At 41.9% G+C, this 21,982-nt stretch overlaps 1 protein-coding gene across 1 annotated transcript in view; it reads right to left on the bottom strand.

The window, feature by feature from the left end:
- Window positions 1-478: 478 nt before the first annotated feature.
- The window catches only part of MAGT1 (magnesium transporter 1), a 49,302-nt gene continuing 27,798 nt past the window's right edge, over window positions 479-21,982 (bottom strand). Inside the window, exons 8-10 of the mRNA XM_008272956.5 lie at window positions 11,002-11,076; window positions 6,822-6,912; window positions 479-2,475 (exon numbers count right to left, since the gene is read on the bottom strand). Of these exons, the coding sequence (XP_008271178.1) occupies window positions 2,460-2,475; window positions 6,822-6,912; window positions 11,002-11,076 (182 nt within the window). The 3' untranslated portion in view covers window positions 479-2,459. The remainder of the gene's footprint in view (window positions 2,476-6,821; window positions 6,913-11,001; window positions 11,077-21,982) is intronic.

Here is a 21,982-nt window from a genome sequence, read left to right as displayed (position 1 = left end):
ACATTTTCCTATCAAACTCATAATAATAATTAGGAAAATAAAATAATTATATCTTCAAAGTGGATTATTCTAATTTTACAATTCTCTCTTTTTTTGACAGGCAGAGTTAGACAGTGAGAGAGAGACAGAGAGAAAGGTCTTCCTTTTCTGTTGGTTCACCCCCCAAATGGCCGCTACAGCCGGCACACTGCGCCGAGCCGAAGCCAGGAGCCAGGTGCTTCCTCCTGGTCTCCCATGCGGGTGCAGGGCCCAAGCACTTGGGCCATCCTCCACTGCCTTCCCGGGCCACAGCAGAGAGCTGGCCTGGAAGAGGGGCAACCGGGACAGAATCCGGCGCCCTGACCGGGACTAGAACCCAGTGTGCAGGCACCGCAGGCGGAGGATTAGCCAAGTGAGCTGCGGTGCTGGCCTACAATTCTCTTTTAAGCATTTTAAATCCACCCCTATTCAGGCAGTAATAAAATAAAAAACTCAGAAGTTAGATTGTAAAAGTTTATTGGTATGGTCAAAAAGCAAACAGGCAGACATTTGGTTATCTTTGCCACTACAATGTATCATTTTGAATAGCATCTTAAAAACGTATAACAAATAATATTTAAACCATTACTAGAAAAGTAAATTGAGTCTACTTAAGGCACTTCAGATGAAAGCTAATTTCAAAATTTTCACAAAAGTAACAGTATTTTAAGTGTAATAAATCTGTTCTCCACAGATTTTAGCCAGAATGCTACCTTTTCTCCTTACAGAATGTGCTCATAAAGACAAATACAAAAGAGTGTTATTCTTTCAATGCTTCTGTCAAATTATCTGGAGCTATAGAGAATATATGGCAGTAGTATTCCCCTGATCCATCTAGACAAATCAGGGCATCTTCATTCAAATCTCATAAGAATCACAGCACAAATTTATTTGGCCTGCGACAAATACTAGAACAGCAGATACGGAATCCAGAGTCACACAATATACAGGTGATTAATGAACAAAAAGTGGCTCCATTAAAGAGTAAAAGTCAACTGTGTTCCTCGCCCAAATCTACTAACATAAAAGAAAAACAAAAACCAACATAAAATGTTTTCTCTGAGACAATTATACCCATCTCCTCCTGCAAAGCTTCTCTGTCACATGAGAGGGTTATTAGATGGAAAACAGCAGGAGACAGTCACAGTATCTTTTCAATGTAATACTTCTAGGATGTCTTTACATTTTTTTAACAATTACAATTTTCATAAACCATAATAGTGGCATTTTAGGTTACATTTCATAACTATGGGAAAGTTACAGTTAGATGTCATAATAACCATGAAAACATTCTTCACAGAAATCTGGTTAGCACATATGGTTATTTCCACGGACAGAAAGGCAAAACTAAAACAAAACCTCTTCAAATTTTTACTTTGTTTCTCCACTTGGAGATAGAAAATAAAGGCTAAAATAATAGCAAAAAAAAAAAAAAAAAAAAAAGAAGAACCTTCAAAAAACAGTTTGTACACAGACAACAACTCAGTATTTCATGATTTTCTTTCTTTTCCCATTCTAAGGGAATCCTTTTCCTAAACACAACCGAATCTATTTTTCTCTTAGGTAAAAATCAAAGAAGTAAGACTCTAATTTTCAGGAACATTTTAGATCATTCTATGAGTTACTGATTTTCATGCTAAGCTATATATGTATTTATTAGGTGTGGACCATCTTAAATAAAAGAAAACTAAGAACATGAAATGAATCAAAAATCTTTCCAAATACAAGGCAGCTAACACCACACTCATGCAAAAATCATAATCCTGTATTCAGAGATACTTTGTAACATTTGCAGTTATCAAGGAGCATGGATAGAACTGTATTTCAGTAGGAAAGACACAGGAGGAGGGCTGAACAGTCTTTCTGAAGTCTAGATACAAACTCTGAAGAACGGTGGTTCGTTTTCAGAAGATCACACACCATATGTGATTTCTCCGCCCCAAAGGAAAGATGTATAAAGTATACACATCCCTGCAAAGATGGAAGAGCTAAGAACAGATTCCTGATGATGCAGTTATCCATAATAGGCATATGCCAGAACATCTGGTCAGGACTTTCTTTTCCCGCCTTGGGATAAGACAATATAGAATCAAATGACAAAAAGCTAGCTAAAGCAATTTTGAGCTTTGCTCTAATTAAAACAAAGTAGTAGTTTTAAAAAAACTTTTTTAATGATATACTTAATTCTACTAAATTAAATGTTCCATAAAGTACACTAGGAAGACAAGGTTAAAAGGAGAATAATTTCCAAATACTTCATTATTTTGACAGGAAATTTCTTGTTAAGGCACTACACATCTTTGGTTAAATGATTAACTATTTAAATCACTTGAAAAAAAGAGGTAATACAAAATGCACAAGTTGTATTCTTCTTTTCAAACACACACATTTCTCGTTTTTAGTTTCTATTATTCCAGTGTCTACATATCTCTGGATCCTTTTTAACTCATCAGAAAGCTGCAACAAAAATATATACCAATCTGTTAGTTTTTGAAAGAAAAGTAGACTTCTAATAAATATGTAGTATCTTGATTTTAACAGATCAAAAATATTTTGGTACATGTATAACAATCTTTGGGGATCAGAAACAAAAACATACTACAAGTTAAAATAGCTTCCAAACAGAGAAACTAATTAACTAACTTAACCCAATTCATGATTAGATAATTAACAGGAATCCTAGTAAAATACATTTGCATCCCAGAAAGTATTCTATAACATATAACACACACACACAAGTATACAGAAGAATAAAATTCCAAAAAAGTTTACAGGAAAAAAGAAAAAGGAAAATGTAAAAGAAGACTAGTTTACGTTGTTTATTGATCAAAAAGTCTTGAAATATTGCAATGAGCATAATTAATCAGTTACAAAGTTGTTCAAAATTATCTACTAAAATCTTGTATCAAGATAATATAGAGGGGGCTGCTGACACTGTGGCATAGTGGATAAAGCCGCCACCTGCAGTGCCAGCATGCTGTATGGGCACAGTTTCAAGTCCCAGCTGCTCTACTTCCCATCTAGCTCTCTGCTATCGCCTGGGAAAACAGTAGAAGATGGCCCGAGTCCTTGAGCCCCTGCACCCGTGTGGGAGATTCGGAAGAAGTTCCTGGCTCCTGGCTTTGGATCAGCGCAGCTCCAGCCATTGCGGCCATCTGGGGAGTGATTCAATGGATGGAAGACCTCTCTCTCTCTCTGCCTCTGCCTCTCTAACTTTCCCTTTCAAATAAATAAATAAATCTTAAAAAATACAGAGAATAAAATTTTTTCAAAAGTATTGATAGGGTAAGAATTTGGTACAGTGGTTAAGATGCTGCTTTGGGTGGGGGCAGCACTGTGGTGTAGTAGGTTAAGCCTCCGCATTTGGCGCCAGCATCCCATATGGGCACGGGTTCAAGTGGTGGCTGCTCCATTTCTGATCCAGCTCCCTGCTAATGGCCTGTAAAACCAGTGGAAGATGGCCTAAGTGCTTGGACTCCTGCACCCAAGTCCTGCAGACTTGGAAGAAGCTCCTGACTCCTGGATCAGCCCAGCTCCGGTCGTTGCGGTCATTTGCAGGACCTCTCTCTGTCTCTCCGTCTCTATCTGTAACTTTGCCTCTCAGATAAATTAATAAATAAATAAATCTTTTTATAAAAAGATACCACTTGGGATGCTTGTATCCTATATCAGAGTGCCCAAATTTGAGCCCTGGCTTTGCTCCTAATTTTTGCTTCCTGCAGATGTGCACTCTGGAAAGTAGAGAATGGTGGCTGAAGTAGCTAAGGTACTTGCTATTCACATGGGAGACCCAGATTGAGTGGTCTGGCTCAGCCCTGGCTGTTTTGAGCAGTTGGGGAATGTACCAGCAAATCTCTGTCTACTTCTCTCTCTTTTCTCTCTCTCTGCCGCTGCTCAGATAGATAACAAAAAAATTAAAAAAAAGTAGTTGACAGACTTCACTGTTCATAATCCTTTACAAAGAGCAATGCCATATTATAAAGCAGTAATTATACTGATACTCAGATTATAAAAAAGACTCCCACATTATGTAGGCTATTAACAGAGTAAAGCAAAAAACGTAAAACCAAAAGGACAATTTCCTCCCTCAGTCTTAGGGATTTCCGAAGATTTCCAGCTGACTAGACTTTTTTTTAAAGATTTTATTTATTTATTTGACAGGTAGAGCTACAGACAGTGAGAGAGAGACACACAGAGAAAGGTCTTCCATCCACTGGTTCACTCCCCAAATGGCCACAACAGCTGGAGCTGGGCCAATCCAAGCTAGGATCCAGGAGCTGCTTCTGGGTCTCCCAGGTGGGTGTAGGGGTCCAAGCACTTAGACCATCTTCTACTGCTTTCCCAGGCCACAGCAGAGAGCTGGATCAGAAGTAGAGCAGCCAGGACTACAACTGGCACCTATATGGGATGCCGGCACCACAGGCAGAGGATTAACCTACACAGTGTTGGCCCCTGACTAGACCGTCTTAGACACTCTTTCTGCTACTCTCTATAAACTGTATTCTTTTTTTAAAAAAATATATTTATTTGAAATGCAAAGGGACCGAGAGAGGGAGAGACTCGGAAAAATCTTCCATCCACTGGATCACTCTCCAAATAACTGCAATGCTCAGGGATTGGCCAGGCTGAAGCCAGGAGCCTGAAACGCCATTTGGGTCTCCCACATGGGTAGCGGAGGTCTAACCACTTAGGCCATCATATGCTGCTTCCTTGGGCACATTACCAGGGAGCTTCTTTGGATGTGGAGCAGCTGAGACTCCAACCAGCACTCTGATATGGGGTGTCAGCATCTCAGGTGGCCGCTTAATCTACTGAGCCACAACACTAGCTCCTACTGGATTCTAATCAAATGGTTTACTTATGTCATCTAAATAGTCCTGAACAATACAAGTGAGGAATTTCAAGATACATTAAAAATAACTTCTTCCTTAAGAGGAAGAACAGTATGTAAAATAGATATGACATAAAATGTTGTAACCACTATTTGTTATTATAGATTTCTCAATTAAATTAGATAATGTCAGATCACTCCAAAAAGTGGTCATTGTGGGGCCAGTGCTGTGGTGCAGAGAATTAAAGCCCTGGGCCTGCAGTGCTGGCATTCCATAGGGGCACCAGTGCGAGTCCTGGCTACTCCACTTCCAATCCAGTTCCCTGCTAATGGTCTGGAAAAGCAGTAGAGGATGGCCCAAGTCCTTGGACCCCTGCACCCATGTGGTAGACCTGGAAGAAGCTCCTAGCTCCTGGCTCCTGGCTTCAGCTCAGCTCAGCTCTGGCCATTGCAACCAATTGGGGAGTGAACCAGCAGATGGAAGACTTCCTCTCTGTCTCTCTCTCTGTAACTCTTTCAAATGAATAAAATAAATTTTTTTTTTAAAAAAAGTGGTCATTGCAGCACAGCAGGTTAAGCTGCTACTTGGAACATCTGCCTGCCATATTGGAGTGCCTGAAATCAAGTCCTGCCTCTGCTTCAGCTTCCAGATAATATGCACCCTGGGAAGTAGTAGGTGATGGCTCAACTACTTGCATCCCTGCCACACACATGTAACACCCAGATCGAGTTTTAGTACCAGGCTTCAGCTTGGCCTAGCCCTGGCTGTTGCCAGCATTTGGGGAGTGAACTAGTGAGTGGAAAATCCATCTCTTTTTCTTTCTCTCTCCTCCAACCTCTGTCACTTTGACTTTTAAATAAATAAATGAATCTTTCTTCAGAAAGAATAAGTCTGAAAGATGACCCTGAAAACTCATATACTGATATTGTTCATTACAGTATAATAATTCAAAATTAATTTAAAAATATTTATTTATTTGAAAGTCAGAGTTAGAGAAAGAGGGAGACACAGAGAGAGATAATTCCATTCACTGGTTTACTCTCTAAATGGTTGCAACAGCCAGAGATGGGCCAGGCAGAAGCCAGGAGCCAGGAGCTTCTTCTGTGTCTCCCATATGTGTGCAGGGACCCAAGGACTTGGGCCATCTTCTACTGCTTTCCCAGCTGCATTAACAGAGAGCTGGATTGGAAGTGGAGCAGCCAGGACTTAAACCAGTGCCCATATTGCATACGGGACCCTGGCGTCACATTTTTTTTTTTAGATTTATTTATTTATTTGAGAGGTAGAGTTACAGATAGGGAAGGGAGAGACAGAAAGAAAGGTCTTCCATCTGCTGGTTTACTTCCCAAATGGCTGCAATGCAAGCCAAAGCAAGGAGCCAGGAGTTTCCTCTGGGTCTCCCATGCAGGTTCAGGAGCCCAAGCACTTGGGCCATCTTCCATTGCTTTCCCAGGTCATAGCAGGAAGCTGGATTAGAAGAGGAGCATGGGGCCAGCACTGTGGCGCAGTGGGTTAACGCCCTGGCCTGAAGCGCCAGCATCCCATATGGGCGCCGGTTCGAGACCCAGCTGCTCCAACTCCGTTCCAACGGGGGAGTGAACCATTGGATGGAAGACCTCTCTCTCTCTCTCTCTATGCCTCTCCTCTCTCTGTGTAACTCTGACTCTCAAATAAATAATAAAAAAAAAAAAAGAAGAGGAGAAACAGGGATACAAATTGATGCCCATATGGGAAACTGGAGCCATAGGTGGAGACTTATCCCACTACGCCACAGTGCCAGCCCCTGAGTCGCATGTTTTATCAGCTAGGCCATGATACTGGCTCCTAAAATTTATTTTTAAATGCAACATATCTAAATTAAATCCTATCTTTAGTTTGGAAGCAAAGCAAAGCAAATTTATAGGTCAACATCAACTCTAATCATTATTAGGTGTAGGTAACCACTATGTAAATAAAAAATTAGAATCATACCTGTATGGATACCCATGATATTTAGATCTGAAAATAGACAGCATCCAACTGAAGAATAATACAACCAATGCAATACCAGCTACGCACATTACTGACAAAAAATAAAAGGAGAGATAAATGAGTATGCTGAGGATAATCAATTATCTGGACATAAATCTTAATCTACACTTCCAAAGAGTGAAAAAAAAAGGGTTATGAGATACTGCCTTTCTCTTTAATATGCTCCATTACAATGCAATAGCGACTATTTACATACTTGTGCAATTATTTGTATGAAATAATGAGTCCCACCAAAGATATCACACTCAAGAATTTAGTGTTAGTAAAGTCTTACTATTGTCAAGAAAATCATCCACTCATTTATTAAACCCTTTAAAATGGCCTTATTGCATTATTGATAAATACTGACTTAAAGATATCATATAATGTCATTGCAATAACGTTACTTTCTTGAAAGTATGCATAGCTCACTATACAGCCCTGTATGAATAATTCACTCAACAAGGATTCCCAATTTGAATAATGAGGAAAAAACCCAACTCTTACTCTTAAATTCATAGCTCTCTCTACAAATGTCACAGGCTCTGATTTAGCGTAGTAGGTATTAACCTCAACTCCAGATACCAATCCAATAATGCTCAAGGATGGATTCCCATGATTTGAGAGGTCCGTGGACTAAGACTAGCTAAGGAGCACAGAGACAGAGATATGGGAAAGCATGTATGTGACAGTAATGGAAGCTCTAGGGCAATATACTTTATGACCAATACTAAAAACAATTTTTAGTTTTATTATATTTAGAGAATCTATTTTTCTAATTTTTACACAATAGGAGTTAAATGCATTAAATAATATCCTTTTTGAGTATTTATTTATTTATTTATTTTGGACAGGCAGAGTGGACAGCGAGAGAGAGAGAGAGAGAGAGAGAGAGAGAGAAAGGTCTTCCTTTGCCGTTGGTTCACCCTCCAATGGCCGCTGCGGCTGGCACGGTGCGACCGGCGCACCGCGCTGATCCGATGGCAGGAGCCAGGTACTTATCCTGGTCTCCCATGGGGTGCAGGGCCCTTTTTGAGTATTGACACATGCTCAGTGTAGAAGTTATTTTTCCCTTGGCCGGCGCCGCGGCTCAATAGGCTAATCCTCCACCTAGCGGCGCCGGCACACCAGATTCTAGTCCCGGTCGGGGCGCCGGATTCTGTCCCGGTTGCCCCTCTTCCAGGCCAGCTCTCTGCTGTGGCCCGGGAGTGCAGTGGAGGATGGCCCAAGTGCTCGGGCCCTGCACTCCATGGGAGACCAGGAGAAGCACCTGGCTCCTGGCTTCGGATCAGCGCGGTGCGCCAGCCACAGCACGCCTGCCATGGCGGCCATTGGAGGGTGAACCAACGGCAAAAGGAAGACCTTTCTCTCTGTCTCTCTCTCTCACTATCCACTCTGCCTGTCAAAAAAAAAAAAAAGTTATTTTTCCCAAAGAAAATGTACACATACATGTATACATAAAGCATCGCTGTATATATGTTCATATTCATCTGTTTTCACATATTTAAAAGTGCTTACAGTGGTTCTGAGTACATGCTAAAGAAATGTTGAATGTTATTTGTGATTATTTCATTAGGTTAGAACCTTAGAAGTAGATCAAATTGTGACTATTTTAATATATACTGCTAAAGTATTTTACAATTAAAATTCATGCCAGCAATGCACTTAGATGGCTTTTTTCCAATGAACATTGAAATAGACAATTTTTAAAAAACAGGTAATTTTTAAAAAGTCAATCAGTGAAAGGACATATATTGAATGGATAAAAATGGATACAATGGGCTTTTTTTCTCATATGTAACCATTCATTTTAATTCAGAAAAATAACATTTCCTGAATTCAAAATCCAGTGTCATCACATGTTTTCTGGAAGATAAATTAAGTATTAGACTTCATTTAGGCACATTAACTTTGATGACATTTAACTCTTTAATCATAAATGGAAAACTGTGACTTATTCTTATTTTACATAAGTAAAACTAAATTATATTGATAGCACCTCTCTGAAAAAAATATAAGAATGTGTGAATGCTCTTATAAAAAGTCCATACAAACAAAGAGAAAGAGGACTATGACTCTAATAGATAAATAATAAAAGAAAAAAGACAATTCACAGAAAACACAAAGGACTAATAGACATTTGAGAAAATATTTAACCTCATTATAATCAAAGAAACACAAAGTAACATTTTCTCATTCTCTAACTAGCAATTATAATATATACACACAAGAGAGTACTTCAAAAAGTTCATGGAAATGGAATTAAAAGATATATTTATTTTGGGGTAAAACATTCTGAAACTCATTTATAAATGTATGTGTATATTTAATGAAACTATCTAATGCTGATAAGATTACAGTGAAACATTCTTAAATACCACTAGTAGAAATAAATTATTATAACTTTCACAGAAAGAACTTGACATCATCAATTGAAAACTAAAAACACAGGATAACAGTTATTCTACTTCTAGGAATCTATCTTAAAGAAATAATAAAAAAGAGGATGAAGCTTAAGGTATCATAATATTCACTTAAGAAGTATTTACTATAATAAAAATTAGAAAAAACAAATATTTAACAAACAAAATCAGAATCATTAAATTACAGTAGAGAGTTCTGAGGCCAGCATTGTGGTGCAGTGGGTTAAGCTGCAGCCTGTAATTCAGGCATCCCATGAGTGCAGGTCAAGATTGGGCTGCTCCACTTGCAATCCAGCATCCTATTAATGTGCCTGGGAAAGCAGCAGCAGATGGCCCAAGTACTTGGGTCCCTGCCACCCACATGGGAGACCTGGATGTCATTCCAGGAGTCCTGGCTTCAGCCTGGCACACCAAGCCCTTATGGCCATTTGGGAAGTGAACCAGTAGATAGAAGATATCTTTCTCTCTCCCTCTCTAACTCTTTCAAATAAATAAAAAAGAAATCTTTAAAAAATACAGTATAGAATATTAAGTTGAAAATTATACTAGTATTTCTAGTATTTATTAACTCCAGTTTAAGAAGTTCAAAATTTTATATAGTTTCAAAAATGCTTTTGCAAATAGAAAGAAATATATAATAATGGGTAAATCTCCCCCACTCCCAAATGTTTTACACTCCTGTTTTTTCCACATTTTTTATTTTTAGCATATATATATATATATATAGAGAGAGAGAGAGAGAGAGAATGTGTGTAGTGTGTATTTTTGGAGGCACATGTTAAATCAGCAACTTTTGTTTGTTTGTTTTTTTTTTAATGGTGTTTCGTTTCCTTTTCTTTTCTTTTTCTTTTTCTTTTTCTTTTTCTTTTTCTTTTTCTTTTTCTTTTTCTTTTTTTGACAGGCAGAGTGGACAGTGAGAGAGAGAGACAGAGAGAAAGGTCTTCCTTTGCCGTTGGTTTACCCTCCAATGGCCGCTGCGGCCGGCATGCTGCGGCCGGCGTATTGCGCTGATCCGAAGGCAGGAGCCAGGTGTTTCTCCTGGTCTCCCATGGGATGCAGGGCCCAAGGACCTGGGCCATCCTCCACTGCACTCCCCGGCCACAGCAGAGAGCTGGCCTGGAAGAGGGGCAACTGGGACAGAATCTGGCGCCCTGACCGGGACTAGAACCCGGTGTGCTGGCGCCGCTAGGCGGAGGATTAGCCTATTGAGCCACGGCGCCGGCCCAAATCAGCAACTTTTGTAACCAACTGAATTTAGGACTTGAAAAAGTCTTATAGATCTAATCTCCTTAGTCAATTTTTAAAATTTTTAACTGACACGTTATAATTGTACACATTTACTGGATATAGTGTGAGATTTCAGTAGATGTATACAATGTATAATGATCAGATCAGGATAATTGGTATATCTGTAACTTCAAACATTTATTATTTCTTCGTGTTGGGAACATTCCTCCTACTAGCTGTTTTCAAATATATAATCAAATGTTGCCAACCATAATTATCATACTGTGTTATAGAACATCAGAAGTTATTTTTCCTAACCTTACTTCTGTACTCATTAACCATTCTCTCTAATGAGAATATACTACTTTTATAATAGAAAAGGAGCAAATAACATTCTTATCCTTTAACTAAGGGGAAAAGTGATTTAGAGATCATTCTCTTTTCTGTCTTAAAGGAAGAATTGTTACATTATGACATATGATATGACTTACTCTTTCGCTTTCCAATATCCATGTCAGAAGTAGCAGCTTCACATAAAAGCACCATCCCTAAGGTAACCCCACCATCTTAGGAAAACGGTTTAAGGAGAAATTCACATAGATATAAAAGACATACAACTTTACTATTCCTAATTTCTCATGAAGAAAATCAAATAAATATATAAATATTTAATTTTTAATTATAAAAATCAATTAAAATAGTTTTGTAACTATAGAGTGTGACATTTGTTATGATGATACAGTAAAAAATTAAGGTTATAACATTACTTTATTTGTACAAAGACTGATATTTTAAACAAACATCTCACTATAATTTACAGATCAAATATGTGTTTTCCTGTAATTGTACTATGAAATAACCTGCCTGGATATTCAGCTATTTTCCTGACTCCATATGCTATTAAAATATGAAACAGATATTTGAATATTTAAACTATCCTTCCAAAAAAGCCCATTTGAAATATGTACCATTTAGGGAGAATAAACTGTTATTTGATAAATAATTTCTCAAAAATTTAAAAAATTAACCATTAAAGCACAAATTACTGCTAGGCTACCTAGTTTTGCCCTATTCTAACAAAAAAAAGTAAATTCCCACATTGCCATGACTTCACTTTCATTCAGCTTAAGAATATAAGGTAACAGGGCCGACGCTGTGTGTAGTGGGTAAAGCCACTCTGTGGTGCCAGCATCTCATATGTACACTGATTCGAGACTGGGATTGGGGAAAAGGAGCAAAGCCAACCTGCATCTTTTCAATATTGTTTTAAATTTTTATAACTAGAGTATATTCACGTTTTATATAGCTTAAAAATTAAAAAATTTTAACCTTGTACCAAAAAAGTTTAAACAATAATTCAAATATAAATAATGAAACCATGAAAAAACTAAAAGAAATATTAGGAGCGTTTTTTATATTTTATTATAAAACTATCCAACCTATAGAATTGTCAGAAGAATTGCACACACTAGCTAGTTTACAATTAATACTGTACTATATTTGCCTGATAATACATAAGTCCATCAATTCATCATTGAAATAATTTTAGACTTAGAATGAAGTTGCAAAAATAATACAAAGAATTTTCATGTAGTCTTCACATGGTTTTCCCAAAAAAAACACCTAATCCATCATTTAAAAAATATTACAGTAGGAAAGATCTTTCTAAAATATGGTACAAGACCCTCAAAAGATTAATAAATTCAAGTACCTAAAACTTTCTTCTTGGGAAGAAAATATAAACAAATTTAAAAGGCAAATAAAGTAACTGTAATTCATATCATAGATGAAGGATACATTTTTAAGTGTATGAAGAATTTTTATTATTTTTTAAAGATTTATTTATTTGAAAGTCAGAGTTACGCAGAGAGAGGAGAGGCAGAGAGAGAGAGGTCTTCCATCTGCTGGTTCACTCCCCAGATGGCCACAAGGGCCCAAGCTGGCAGATCTGAAGCCAGGAGCTTCCTCTGGGTCTCCCACGTGGGTGCAGGGGCCCAAGGACTTGGGCCATCTTCTACTCTTTCCCAGGCCATAGCAGAGAGCTGGATCAGAAGTGGAGCAGCCGGGACTCGAACCAGAGTCCATATGGAATGCCAGCACTGCAGGTGGCAGCTTTACCACTACGCCACAGCACCGGCCGCTCAGCTGGCCTTCTTATGGCCATGAGGCCTGAATTTATAATTGGATCTTGAATTTCACTATTCATTCCTTTATGATCATCTCACATTCTCTCTTCATAGCCTCTTGTTAGGGATGATGCCCATTCATGTTTTCAGTTGCTCAGCCAAGTCTCTTCTCTCAACACATTTTAACCTTACTGAGGTTCTTCATATCCAGGCTTGAGCAAAGATTGATAACATCTATAGACAATTTGGTTACTGGCTACAATGAGATTAATGGTAGAGACTATCATGGTCTATATACTTTGAATGAGTTGTCCATCTTCTTATACACATGCAAAGTCTGTATGCATTGTTCTCAGCTGTCAGAACTATGATGCACATTCACATATATATTGCTTCACTTCACTTATTTTAAATTTTTACTAACATGGCCTGCTTTATGGCAAGCACTATTAGTTGTTGGAGTCATATAGTAGAAGGGGATATGGTGCCAGCACTATGGTGTACCAGGTAAAGCTGCCGCCTGCAATACCAGCACCCCAGTCCCAGCTGCTCCACTTCTGATCCAGCTCTCTGCTATGGCCTGGAAAAACAGTGGAAGATGGACCAAGTGCTTGGGCCCCGGCACCCATGTGGGAGACCAGAAGAAGCTCCTGGCTTTTTTTTTAAAAATTTATTTGACAGAGTTAGACAGTGAGAGAAAGAGACAGAGAGAAAGGTCTTCCTTCCGTTGGTTCACCTCGCAAATGGCTGCTACAGCCGGAGCTATGCCGATCTGAAGCCAGGAGGCAGGTGCTTCTTTCTGGTCTCCCATGCACTTGGGCCATCCTCCACTGCCTTCCCGGGCCACAGCAAAGAGCCGGACTGGAAGAGGAGCAACCAGGACTAGAACCTGGTGCCCATACAGGATGCTGGCACCGCAGGTGGAGGATTAAGCAAGTGAGCCACGGCACCGGCCCCTTGGCTCCTGGCTTTGGATCAGCGCAGCTCCAGCTGTTGAGGTCAACTAGGGAGTGAACCAGCTGATGGAAGACCTCCCCCCCCCCCTCTCTTTGTGTAACTCTGACTTTCAAGTAAATGAATAAACCTTTAAAAAAAAAGTAGAAGGGAATAAAGACCCTTCCACAGACAAGTTTACACTGTAGTGGGGAATACAAACAATAAAATAAACAATTAAATAATTATAATTAAATGTTACCCCAATAGAACTGAATAGAAACTAGAGGCGGCAGTATTCCATGACATACAAGAACTAGGCTATTAAAAGAGCTAGTGGGGCCGGTGCTGTGTCACAGGTTAATCCTATGCCTGTGGGTGCCAGTTCTAGTCCTGGCTGCTCCTCTTCCAATCCAGCTCTTTGTTATGGCCTGGGAAGGCAGTGGAAGATGGTGTAGGTGCTTGGGACCCTGTGCCCACATGGGAGACCCGGAAGAAGCTCCTGGCTCCTGGCTTTGGATCGGCGCAGCGCTGGCTGTTGTGGCCATTTGGGGAGTGCATTAGTGGAAGAAAGGCCTTTCTCTCTGTCTCTCCCTCTCACTGTCTGTAACTCTACCTCTTAAATAAATAAATAAATCGTTAAAAAAAGAGCTAGAAGAATTAAAGTACATTATATATAAAGGCAAATATATGTACATAAAATGAAGCATAATTACAAAACTTAAAAAATTTGTAAGTTACTTTTATTATTAATGTTCAAGGTAGATTTTTTTTTTTTTGACAGGCAGAGTGGATAGTGAGAGAGAGACAGAGAGAAAGGTCTTCCTTTTGCCGTTGGTTCACCCTCCAATGGCTGCCACGGCTGGCGCGCTACGGCCGGCGCACCGGGCTGATCTGAAGCCAGGAGCCAGGTGCTTCTCCTGGTCTCCCATGGGGTGCAGGGCCCAAGCACTTGGGCCATCCTCCACTGCACTCCCGGGCCACAGCAGAGAGCTGGCCTGGAAGAGGGGCAACCGGGACAGAATCCGGCACCCCGACCAGGACTAGAACCCGGTGTGCCGGCACCGCAAGGCGGAGGATTAGCCTAGTGAGCCGCGGCGCCGGCCCTCAAGGTAGATTTAAACAAGGCACACTGTGTTTTTTTATCATCGGGGAATTTGGAGATAAGCCAAATTATGTTTTTATCTCCACGGAAACATTCTTTGCAATGTTCAATAGGAGAATAATCGTATTGTGATATAGCTGTTATATTAACAATAATGATTTTTCTTATCTATATTTTTGTATTTCTGTTATTCTCATGTATTTGTCTAAGATATGAAATAGAGAAAATACTTATAATATATGGAGATATCAAACTTCATACAAAGTATATCAATAAGTACAAAAATGAATACCTTTCCCCACATAAAACATACATATGGATAAAGAATGAAAGAGAAAATACAAAATTAAACATAATTATTAATATTGGAATTTTAAATTATGAGTAGAATTTTTTTTTTTTTTTTGTGACAGGCAGAGTGGACAGTGAGAGAGACAGACAGAGAGAAAGGTCTTCCTTTGCCGTTGGTTCACCCTCCAATGGCCGCCGCGGCCGGCGCGCTGCGGCCGGCGCACCGCGCTGATCCGATGGCAGGAGCCAGGAGCCAGGTGCTTTTCCTGGTCTCCCATGGGGTGCAGGGCCCAAGCACCTGGGCCATCCTCCACTGCACTCCCTGTCCACAGCAGAGAGCTGGCCTGGAAGAGGGGCAACCGGGACAGAATCTGGCGCCCCGACCGGGACTAGAACCCGGTGTGCTGGCGCCGCTAGGCGGAGGATTAGCCTAGTGAGCCGCGGCGCTGGCCAATTATGAGTAGAATTTTTCCATACTGCTACTTTACTTTCCAAATCCAAATATATTCATTGTAGGATTACATTTATATAACGTTCAAAAAAATAAGGGCTGGCATTGTGGTACAGCAAGTTGAGCTGCTGCTTGCAACACTAGCATCCCATATGACTGTTGGTTCAAGTTCTGACTGCTCTATTTCCAATTTAGCTCCCTGCTAATGAGCCTGGGAAAACAGCAGAGGATGGCTCAAATGCTTGGGCCCTGTAACCCATGAGAAGACCAGGATGGAGTTTCAGGCTCCTGACTTCAGCCTGACCATTGTGGCCATTTTGTGAGTGAACGAACAGATGGAACACGTCCCACCCTCCCCCCAACTCTGCCTTTCAAATAAATAAATATTTTTTAAATTAGGTAAAACTTATTCATGGTGTAAGCAGTCAAAACAGTAGTTTGGTGGGAAGACTGATGAACAGGGACAGCTCTGGAATACATGTAAAAACTGTATTTACTCATTTGGGTGTTGGTTATACTGGTATGTTCATGTGACGAAAATCCAGCAAATGTACACTTAACTTTTTTTTAAGATTTATTTATTATTTATTTATTTATTTATTTATTGACAGGCAGAGTGGACAGTGAGAGAGAGAGAGAGAGAGAGAGAGAAAGGTCTTCCTTTTCCTTTGGTTCACCCTCCAATGGCCGCTACGGCCGGTGCACCGCGCTGATCGGAAACCAGGAGCCAGGTGCTTCTCCTGGTCTCCCATGGGGTGCAGGGCCCAAGCACTTGGGCCATCCTCCACTGCACTCCCCGGCCACAGCAGAGAGCTGGCCTGGAAGAGGAGCAACTGGGACAGAATCCGGCGCCCCGACCGGGACTAGAACCCACTGTGCTGGCGCCACAGGTGGAGGATTAGCCTAGTGAGCCATGGCGCCGGCCAAGATTTATTCATTTATTGAAAGGCAGATTTGCAGAGAGGCAAAGGCAGAGAGAGAGGTCTCCCATCTGCTGGTTCATGCCCGAGATGGCCACAATGACTGGAGCTGAAATGATCTGAAACCAGGAGCCAGGGGCATCTTCTGGGTCCCCAACGTGGGTGCAGGGGCCCAAGCACTTGGACATTCTTCCACTGCTTTCCCAGGCCACAGCAGAGAGCCGGATGGGGAGTGGACTATCCACGACTCGAACTGGAGCCCATATGGGATGCCAGCACTGCAGGCAGCGGCTTTTCCTGCTACACCACAGTGCCGGCCCCATACACTTATGATTTGTAAACTTCTCTGCATGAAAGCAATACTTCAAATAAAAGAGTATAAAATGTGGGGCTGGTGCTGTGGCATAGAAGGTTAAGCCTCTGCCTGTGTGCTGCCATTCCATATGGGCATCGGTTTGAGTCTTGGCTGCTCCACTTATGATCCAGCTCCCTGCTAATGTGCCTGGGAATGCAGCGGAAGATAGCCCAAGTACTTGGGCCTCTGAACCTATGTGGGAGACCCAGAAATTCCTGGCTCCTGGCTTCACCCCAGGCCCAGCCATTGTAGCCATTTGGAGAGTGAACCAGCAGATGGAAGATTCATCTCTCTTTCTCTCTCTTTTTCTTTGTATCTCTGCTTTCCAGATAAATAAATAAATCTTTACAAAAAGAGAGTATAAAATGTAATTTTAAAACTTGCTTAGCAGATCATGGGGGCAAGCACTGTGGCGCAGCAGGTTAACACCCTGGCCTGAAGTGCTGGTATCCCATATGGGCGCCGGTTCAAGACCCTGCTGTTCTACTTCCGATCCAGCTCTCTGCTATGGCCTGGGAGAACGATGGAGGATGGCCCAAGTCCTTGGGCCCCTGCACCCACATGGGAGACCCAGAAGAAGCTCCTGGCTCGTGGCTTCGGATTGGTGCAGCTCTGGCCGTTGTGGCCAGTTGGGGAGTGAACCTTCGGATGGAAGACCCCCACCCCCGCGCCTCACTCTCTGTGTAAATCTGACTTTCAAATAAATAAATAAAACTTTTTTAAAAAAACTTGCTTAGTAGACCAGGAAACTTGTTATACAGTTTCTTTTATTAACTGTGCAGCAAATTGTACAATATTAAGCTGGGTAATACATAGACAGTTCACAAAATCATGATTACTATTTAGTAGTCATCTTATTCTATTAATTCTCTTCTTTTTTTTTTTGACAGGCAGAGTGGACAGTGAGAAAGGTCTTCCTTTGCCATTGGTTCACCCTCCAATGGCCGCCACGGCCGGCGCGCTGCGGCCGGCGCACCGCACTGATCCGATGGCAGGAGCCAGGTGCTTCTCCTGGTCTCCCATGGGGTGCAGGGCCCAAGCACTTGGGCCATCCTCCACTGCACTCCCTGGCCACAGCAGAGAGCTGGCCTGGAAGAGGGGCAACCGGGACAGAATCCAGCACCCCAACTGGGACTAGAACCCGGTGTGCCGGCGCCGCAAGGCGGAGGATTAGCCTAGTGAGCTGCGGTGCCGGCCCACTATTAATTCTTATGAACATGGAAACTGTAAACTAGGTTTTGAGTCTTAGGGTATCATATCTCTAAAAAAATTAAGGAGTATTAACCCTTTCCTAATGTTCTCTACCTTTGACTAAATTATTCATTTTCTTACCATCATATCTAGTACACAGCACTTAAGACACTATTGGGGGCCGGCACAGCGGCTCACTAGGCTAATCCTCCGCCTTGCGGCGCCAGCACACCGGGTTCTAGTCTCCGTTGGGGCGCCGGATTCTGTCCCGGTTGCCTCTCTTCCAGGCCAGCTCTCTGCTGTGGACAGGGAGTGCAGTGGAGGATGGCCCAGGTGCTTGGGCCCTGTACCCCATGGGAGACCAGGATAAGTACCTGGCTCCTGCCATCGGATCAGCGCGGTGCGCTGGCCACTGTGCACCAGCCGTGGCGGCCATTGGAGGGTAAACCAATGGAAAAGGAAGACCTTTCTCTCTGTCTCTCTCTCTCACTGTCCGCTCTGCCTGTCAAAAAAAAAAAAAAAAAAAAAAGACACTATTGGGGCCGGCACTGTGGCATAGTGGGTAAAGCCTCTGCCTGCAGTGTCAGCATCCCATATGGGTGTTGGTTCGAGTCACAGGTGTTCCACTTCCAATCCAGCTCTTGGCTATGGCCTGGGAAAGCAGTAGAAGTAAGCCCAAGTCCTTGGACCCCTGCACCCGTGTGGGAGACCTGGAAGAATCTCCTGGCTCCTGGCTTTGGATCGACCCAGGTCTGGCCATTGCGCCCTTTGGGGAGTGAATCAGTGGACAGAAGACCTGTCTGTCTCTCCCTCTCTCTGTAACTCTGCCTCTCAAGGAAATAAATAAATCTTATTAAAAAAAATTCCCATTTTATATCCTAATAACTAAACTTATAAAAGTTCTTTATTACAACAGGTTTGCAATCTCTTCCAAAAGTATATGAAACCCTAAGCTAATGTTTAACCTTTGGATAGAAGTAAAATGTAAGCAAATTCTAATTTCTTAAATTTATTATATAATATTTAAAATTGTTAGACAGGAAGTGGGTGCTTGACATATTGATTAAGATGCCCATTCTGAATTAGAGCTTCCTGATAATGCAGTCCCTGGGAGGCTGCAGTGATGGTTCAAGTAACTGGGTTTCTGCTACCCCTATGGGAGACTCAGATGGAGTTCTGGGCTCCTGACTTTGGTCCAGCACAGCCCTGGGTTGTTATTGGCATTTGGGTAGTGAATCAGCAGATGGGAGCTCTCTCTTTTTCTGTCTGTCTCTCTGCCTCTCAGAGGAAAAAAAAAAAACTAGGACAAAGATTTAAAAAACAAACTCCCAATTAACTAATATTTTATAATTTTAACTACCATTTGCTACATTGTTTCTTTTTCTTTTTTATTTATTTGAAAGACACAGTTACACAGAGAGGTAGAGAGAGAAAGATGTCTTCTATCCGCTGGTTCACTCCCCAGATAGCTGCAATGGCCAGAGCAGCGCCAATCCAAAGCCAGGAGCCAAGAGCTTCTTCTGGGTCTCCCACATGGGTGCAGGGGCCCAAGGACTTGGGCCATCTTCTGTTGCTTTCCCAGGCCATAGCAGAGAGCTGGATTGGAAGAGGAGCAGCCGGGCCTTAAAACAGCGCCCACATGGGATGCTGGTGCTTCAGGCCAGGGTGTTAACCAGCTGTGCCACAACGCTGGTCCCCACTGTTTCTTTTTCTTAAAAGATGTATTTATTTATTTGAAAGGCAGAGTTACAGAGAAGCAGAGGCAGGGGAGGGGCAGGGAAGGAGCAAGGGAGGGAGAATCTGTTGATCTATCCACTGGTTCACTCCCCAAATGGCTGCAGTGGTCAGGGCCGGGCCAAGAGACAGGAACTCCACCCAGGGTGGCAAGGCCACAAGCATTCAGGCCATCTTCTTTGCTTTACCAGGCACATTAACAGGGAGCTAGCTGGATGGCAAGTAGAGCAGCCAGGACTTGAAGCAGCAGTCTGATATGCGATGCTTTTGCCACAGGTAGTGGCTTCACCCACTGATCCACAATCCTGGCCCCAAATGAATATTTTTACTCAAATTTTAGGAATTAAAAAAATAGGGGCCAGCACCGTAGTGTAGTAGGTGGCGCCAGCATCCCATATGGGCACCAGTTCTAATCCTGGCTGCTCCTCTTCCAATCCAGCTCTCTGCTGTGGGCCGGGAAGGCAGTAGAAGATGGCCCAAGTCCTTGGGTCCCTGCATCCACGTGGGAGACCGGGAAGAAGCACCTGGCTTTGGATTAGTGCAGCTTCGGCCGTTGCGGCCATTTGGAGAGTGAACCAACTGACGGAAGACCCTTCTCTCTGTCTCTTCCTCTCACTGTAACTCTACTTCTCAAATAAATAAATAAATAAAATCTTAAAAAAAAAGTAAGGGTTGGGGGTCTGCAGCACAGCCATCCCATATGGCTGCCTATCGGAGTCCTGTCTGCTCTACTTCTGATCCAGCTACCTGATAATATACCCGGGAATGCAGCAGAGGATGACCAAATGCTTGGGCCCCTGCTCTCAGGTGGGAAACCCAGAAGAGGCTCCTGGCTCCTGGCTTTGGCATGGCCCAACTCCAGGCCACTGCAGCCATTGGGGAGTGAACTGGGTATGGAAGACCTCCCCACCCTTTGGAACGTTGCCTTTCAAATAAATAATTTCCCCAAGTGTCTGTTAATTAAAACCAAATGGTGGGGCCGGAGCTGTAGTGCAGTGGGCTAAGCCTTTGCCTGAGGCGCCAGCAACCCATATGGGTGCCAGTTCAGGTCCCAGCTGCCCCACTTCTGATCCAGCTCTCTGCTATGGCCTGGGAAAGCAGTAGAAGAAGGTCCAAAGATGGTCCAAGTGCTTGGGCCCCTGCAGCGACATGGAAGACCCGGAAGACGCTCCTGGCTCTGGATCAGCTCAGCATTGGCCATTCCAGCTATCTGTGGAGTGAACCAGTGGATGGAAGACCTCTCTCTCTGTACCTCTTTCAAATAAAAATAAATTAATTTTTTTTAAAAAAAGCAAATGGTTAGTATTTTGTCAGAATGTTTTCCTTAAACATCTCACTCAAAATTAACCGTCAACATAATAATATGGGGGCTGGCATTGTGGTGCAGCAGGTTAAGCTACCATTTACAACGCCAGCATTCCATTTCAGAGTGCTAGTTGGAGTACTGCCTGCTCTGTTTCCAAGCCAGCTTTCTGTAATGTGCCTGGGAAGGCAGCAGGTGATGGTCCAAGTACTTGGGCCCCTGCCACCCATGTGAGAGACCTGGATAGAGTTTCTGGTTCTCGGCTTCCGCCTGGCTCAGGCTGGGCTGTTACAGCTATCTGGTGAGTGAACCTGTGGATGGAAGATTGATCAACTGATCAATTTCTCTGTCACTCTGCCTTTCAAATAAAATCTTTTAAAGAAAACCTGGGAAAGACATACATATTTACTAAAGATAATATTTCCAGTAGTTTAAACATTTATTTCTTTTATATTTTTCTAAGTTTTCTTTCATCAACTTCTATAATCAGGAAAAAACCATTTAAGTTTCTATTTCAAAAGCCATGCAATTACTCAAATTGATTGTACTCATCTTCAAAATTCTTAACCTATTCTTTCCTAATACATCTCATTTTCAGTAGAATAAGGGTTGAATTAGAATAACTCCAAGTCATCTAATTGTTGAGATGAAAAAGCAGGGCAAATGAATTTACCACCAAAATACCAGGCAGGCACTCCAACAGGCTGGGCTACAACCAATTCTAACATATCAGTGTCAAAACACCTTGACTGGGAAGCATAACTTCAGGACCACTGTATTTGCTCACCTTGTTGATTTATTCCACACAATCACTGTTTATATATTTAGATGATATGAAGTTTGTTCAGCAATTCAAGCTGAATATCCCTAATCCAAAATTCCTGGCACCAGAAGTGCTTCAGATTTTAGAGTTGTTTTTTAAAAATATAGATGGGGTATCTATAATCTAAAAATCCAAAATATTATTTCAGACTGGAGGTGCTCAACCTGTACTATGAAAATCAGAGTCTTATCTATCTAATGTCATTCTTACCTATCCTTGAAGCTTTCAGAAGCATTCATT

Source organism: Oryctolagus cuniculus, chromosome X (genome assembly GCF_051225735.1).
Source record: "Oryctolagus cuniculus isolate XC-2025 breed Fujian yellow rabbit chromosome X, ASM5122573v1, whole genome shotgun sequence".
NCBI lineage: Eukaryota > Metazoa > Chordata > Mammalia > Lagomorpha > Leporidae > Oryctolagus > Oryctolagus cuniculus.
The sequence above is the reverse complement of the archived record's forward strand: the minus strand, read 5'-3'. Positions and strand labels throughout refer to the sequence as shown.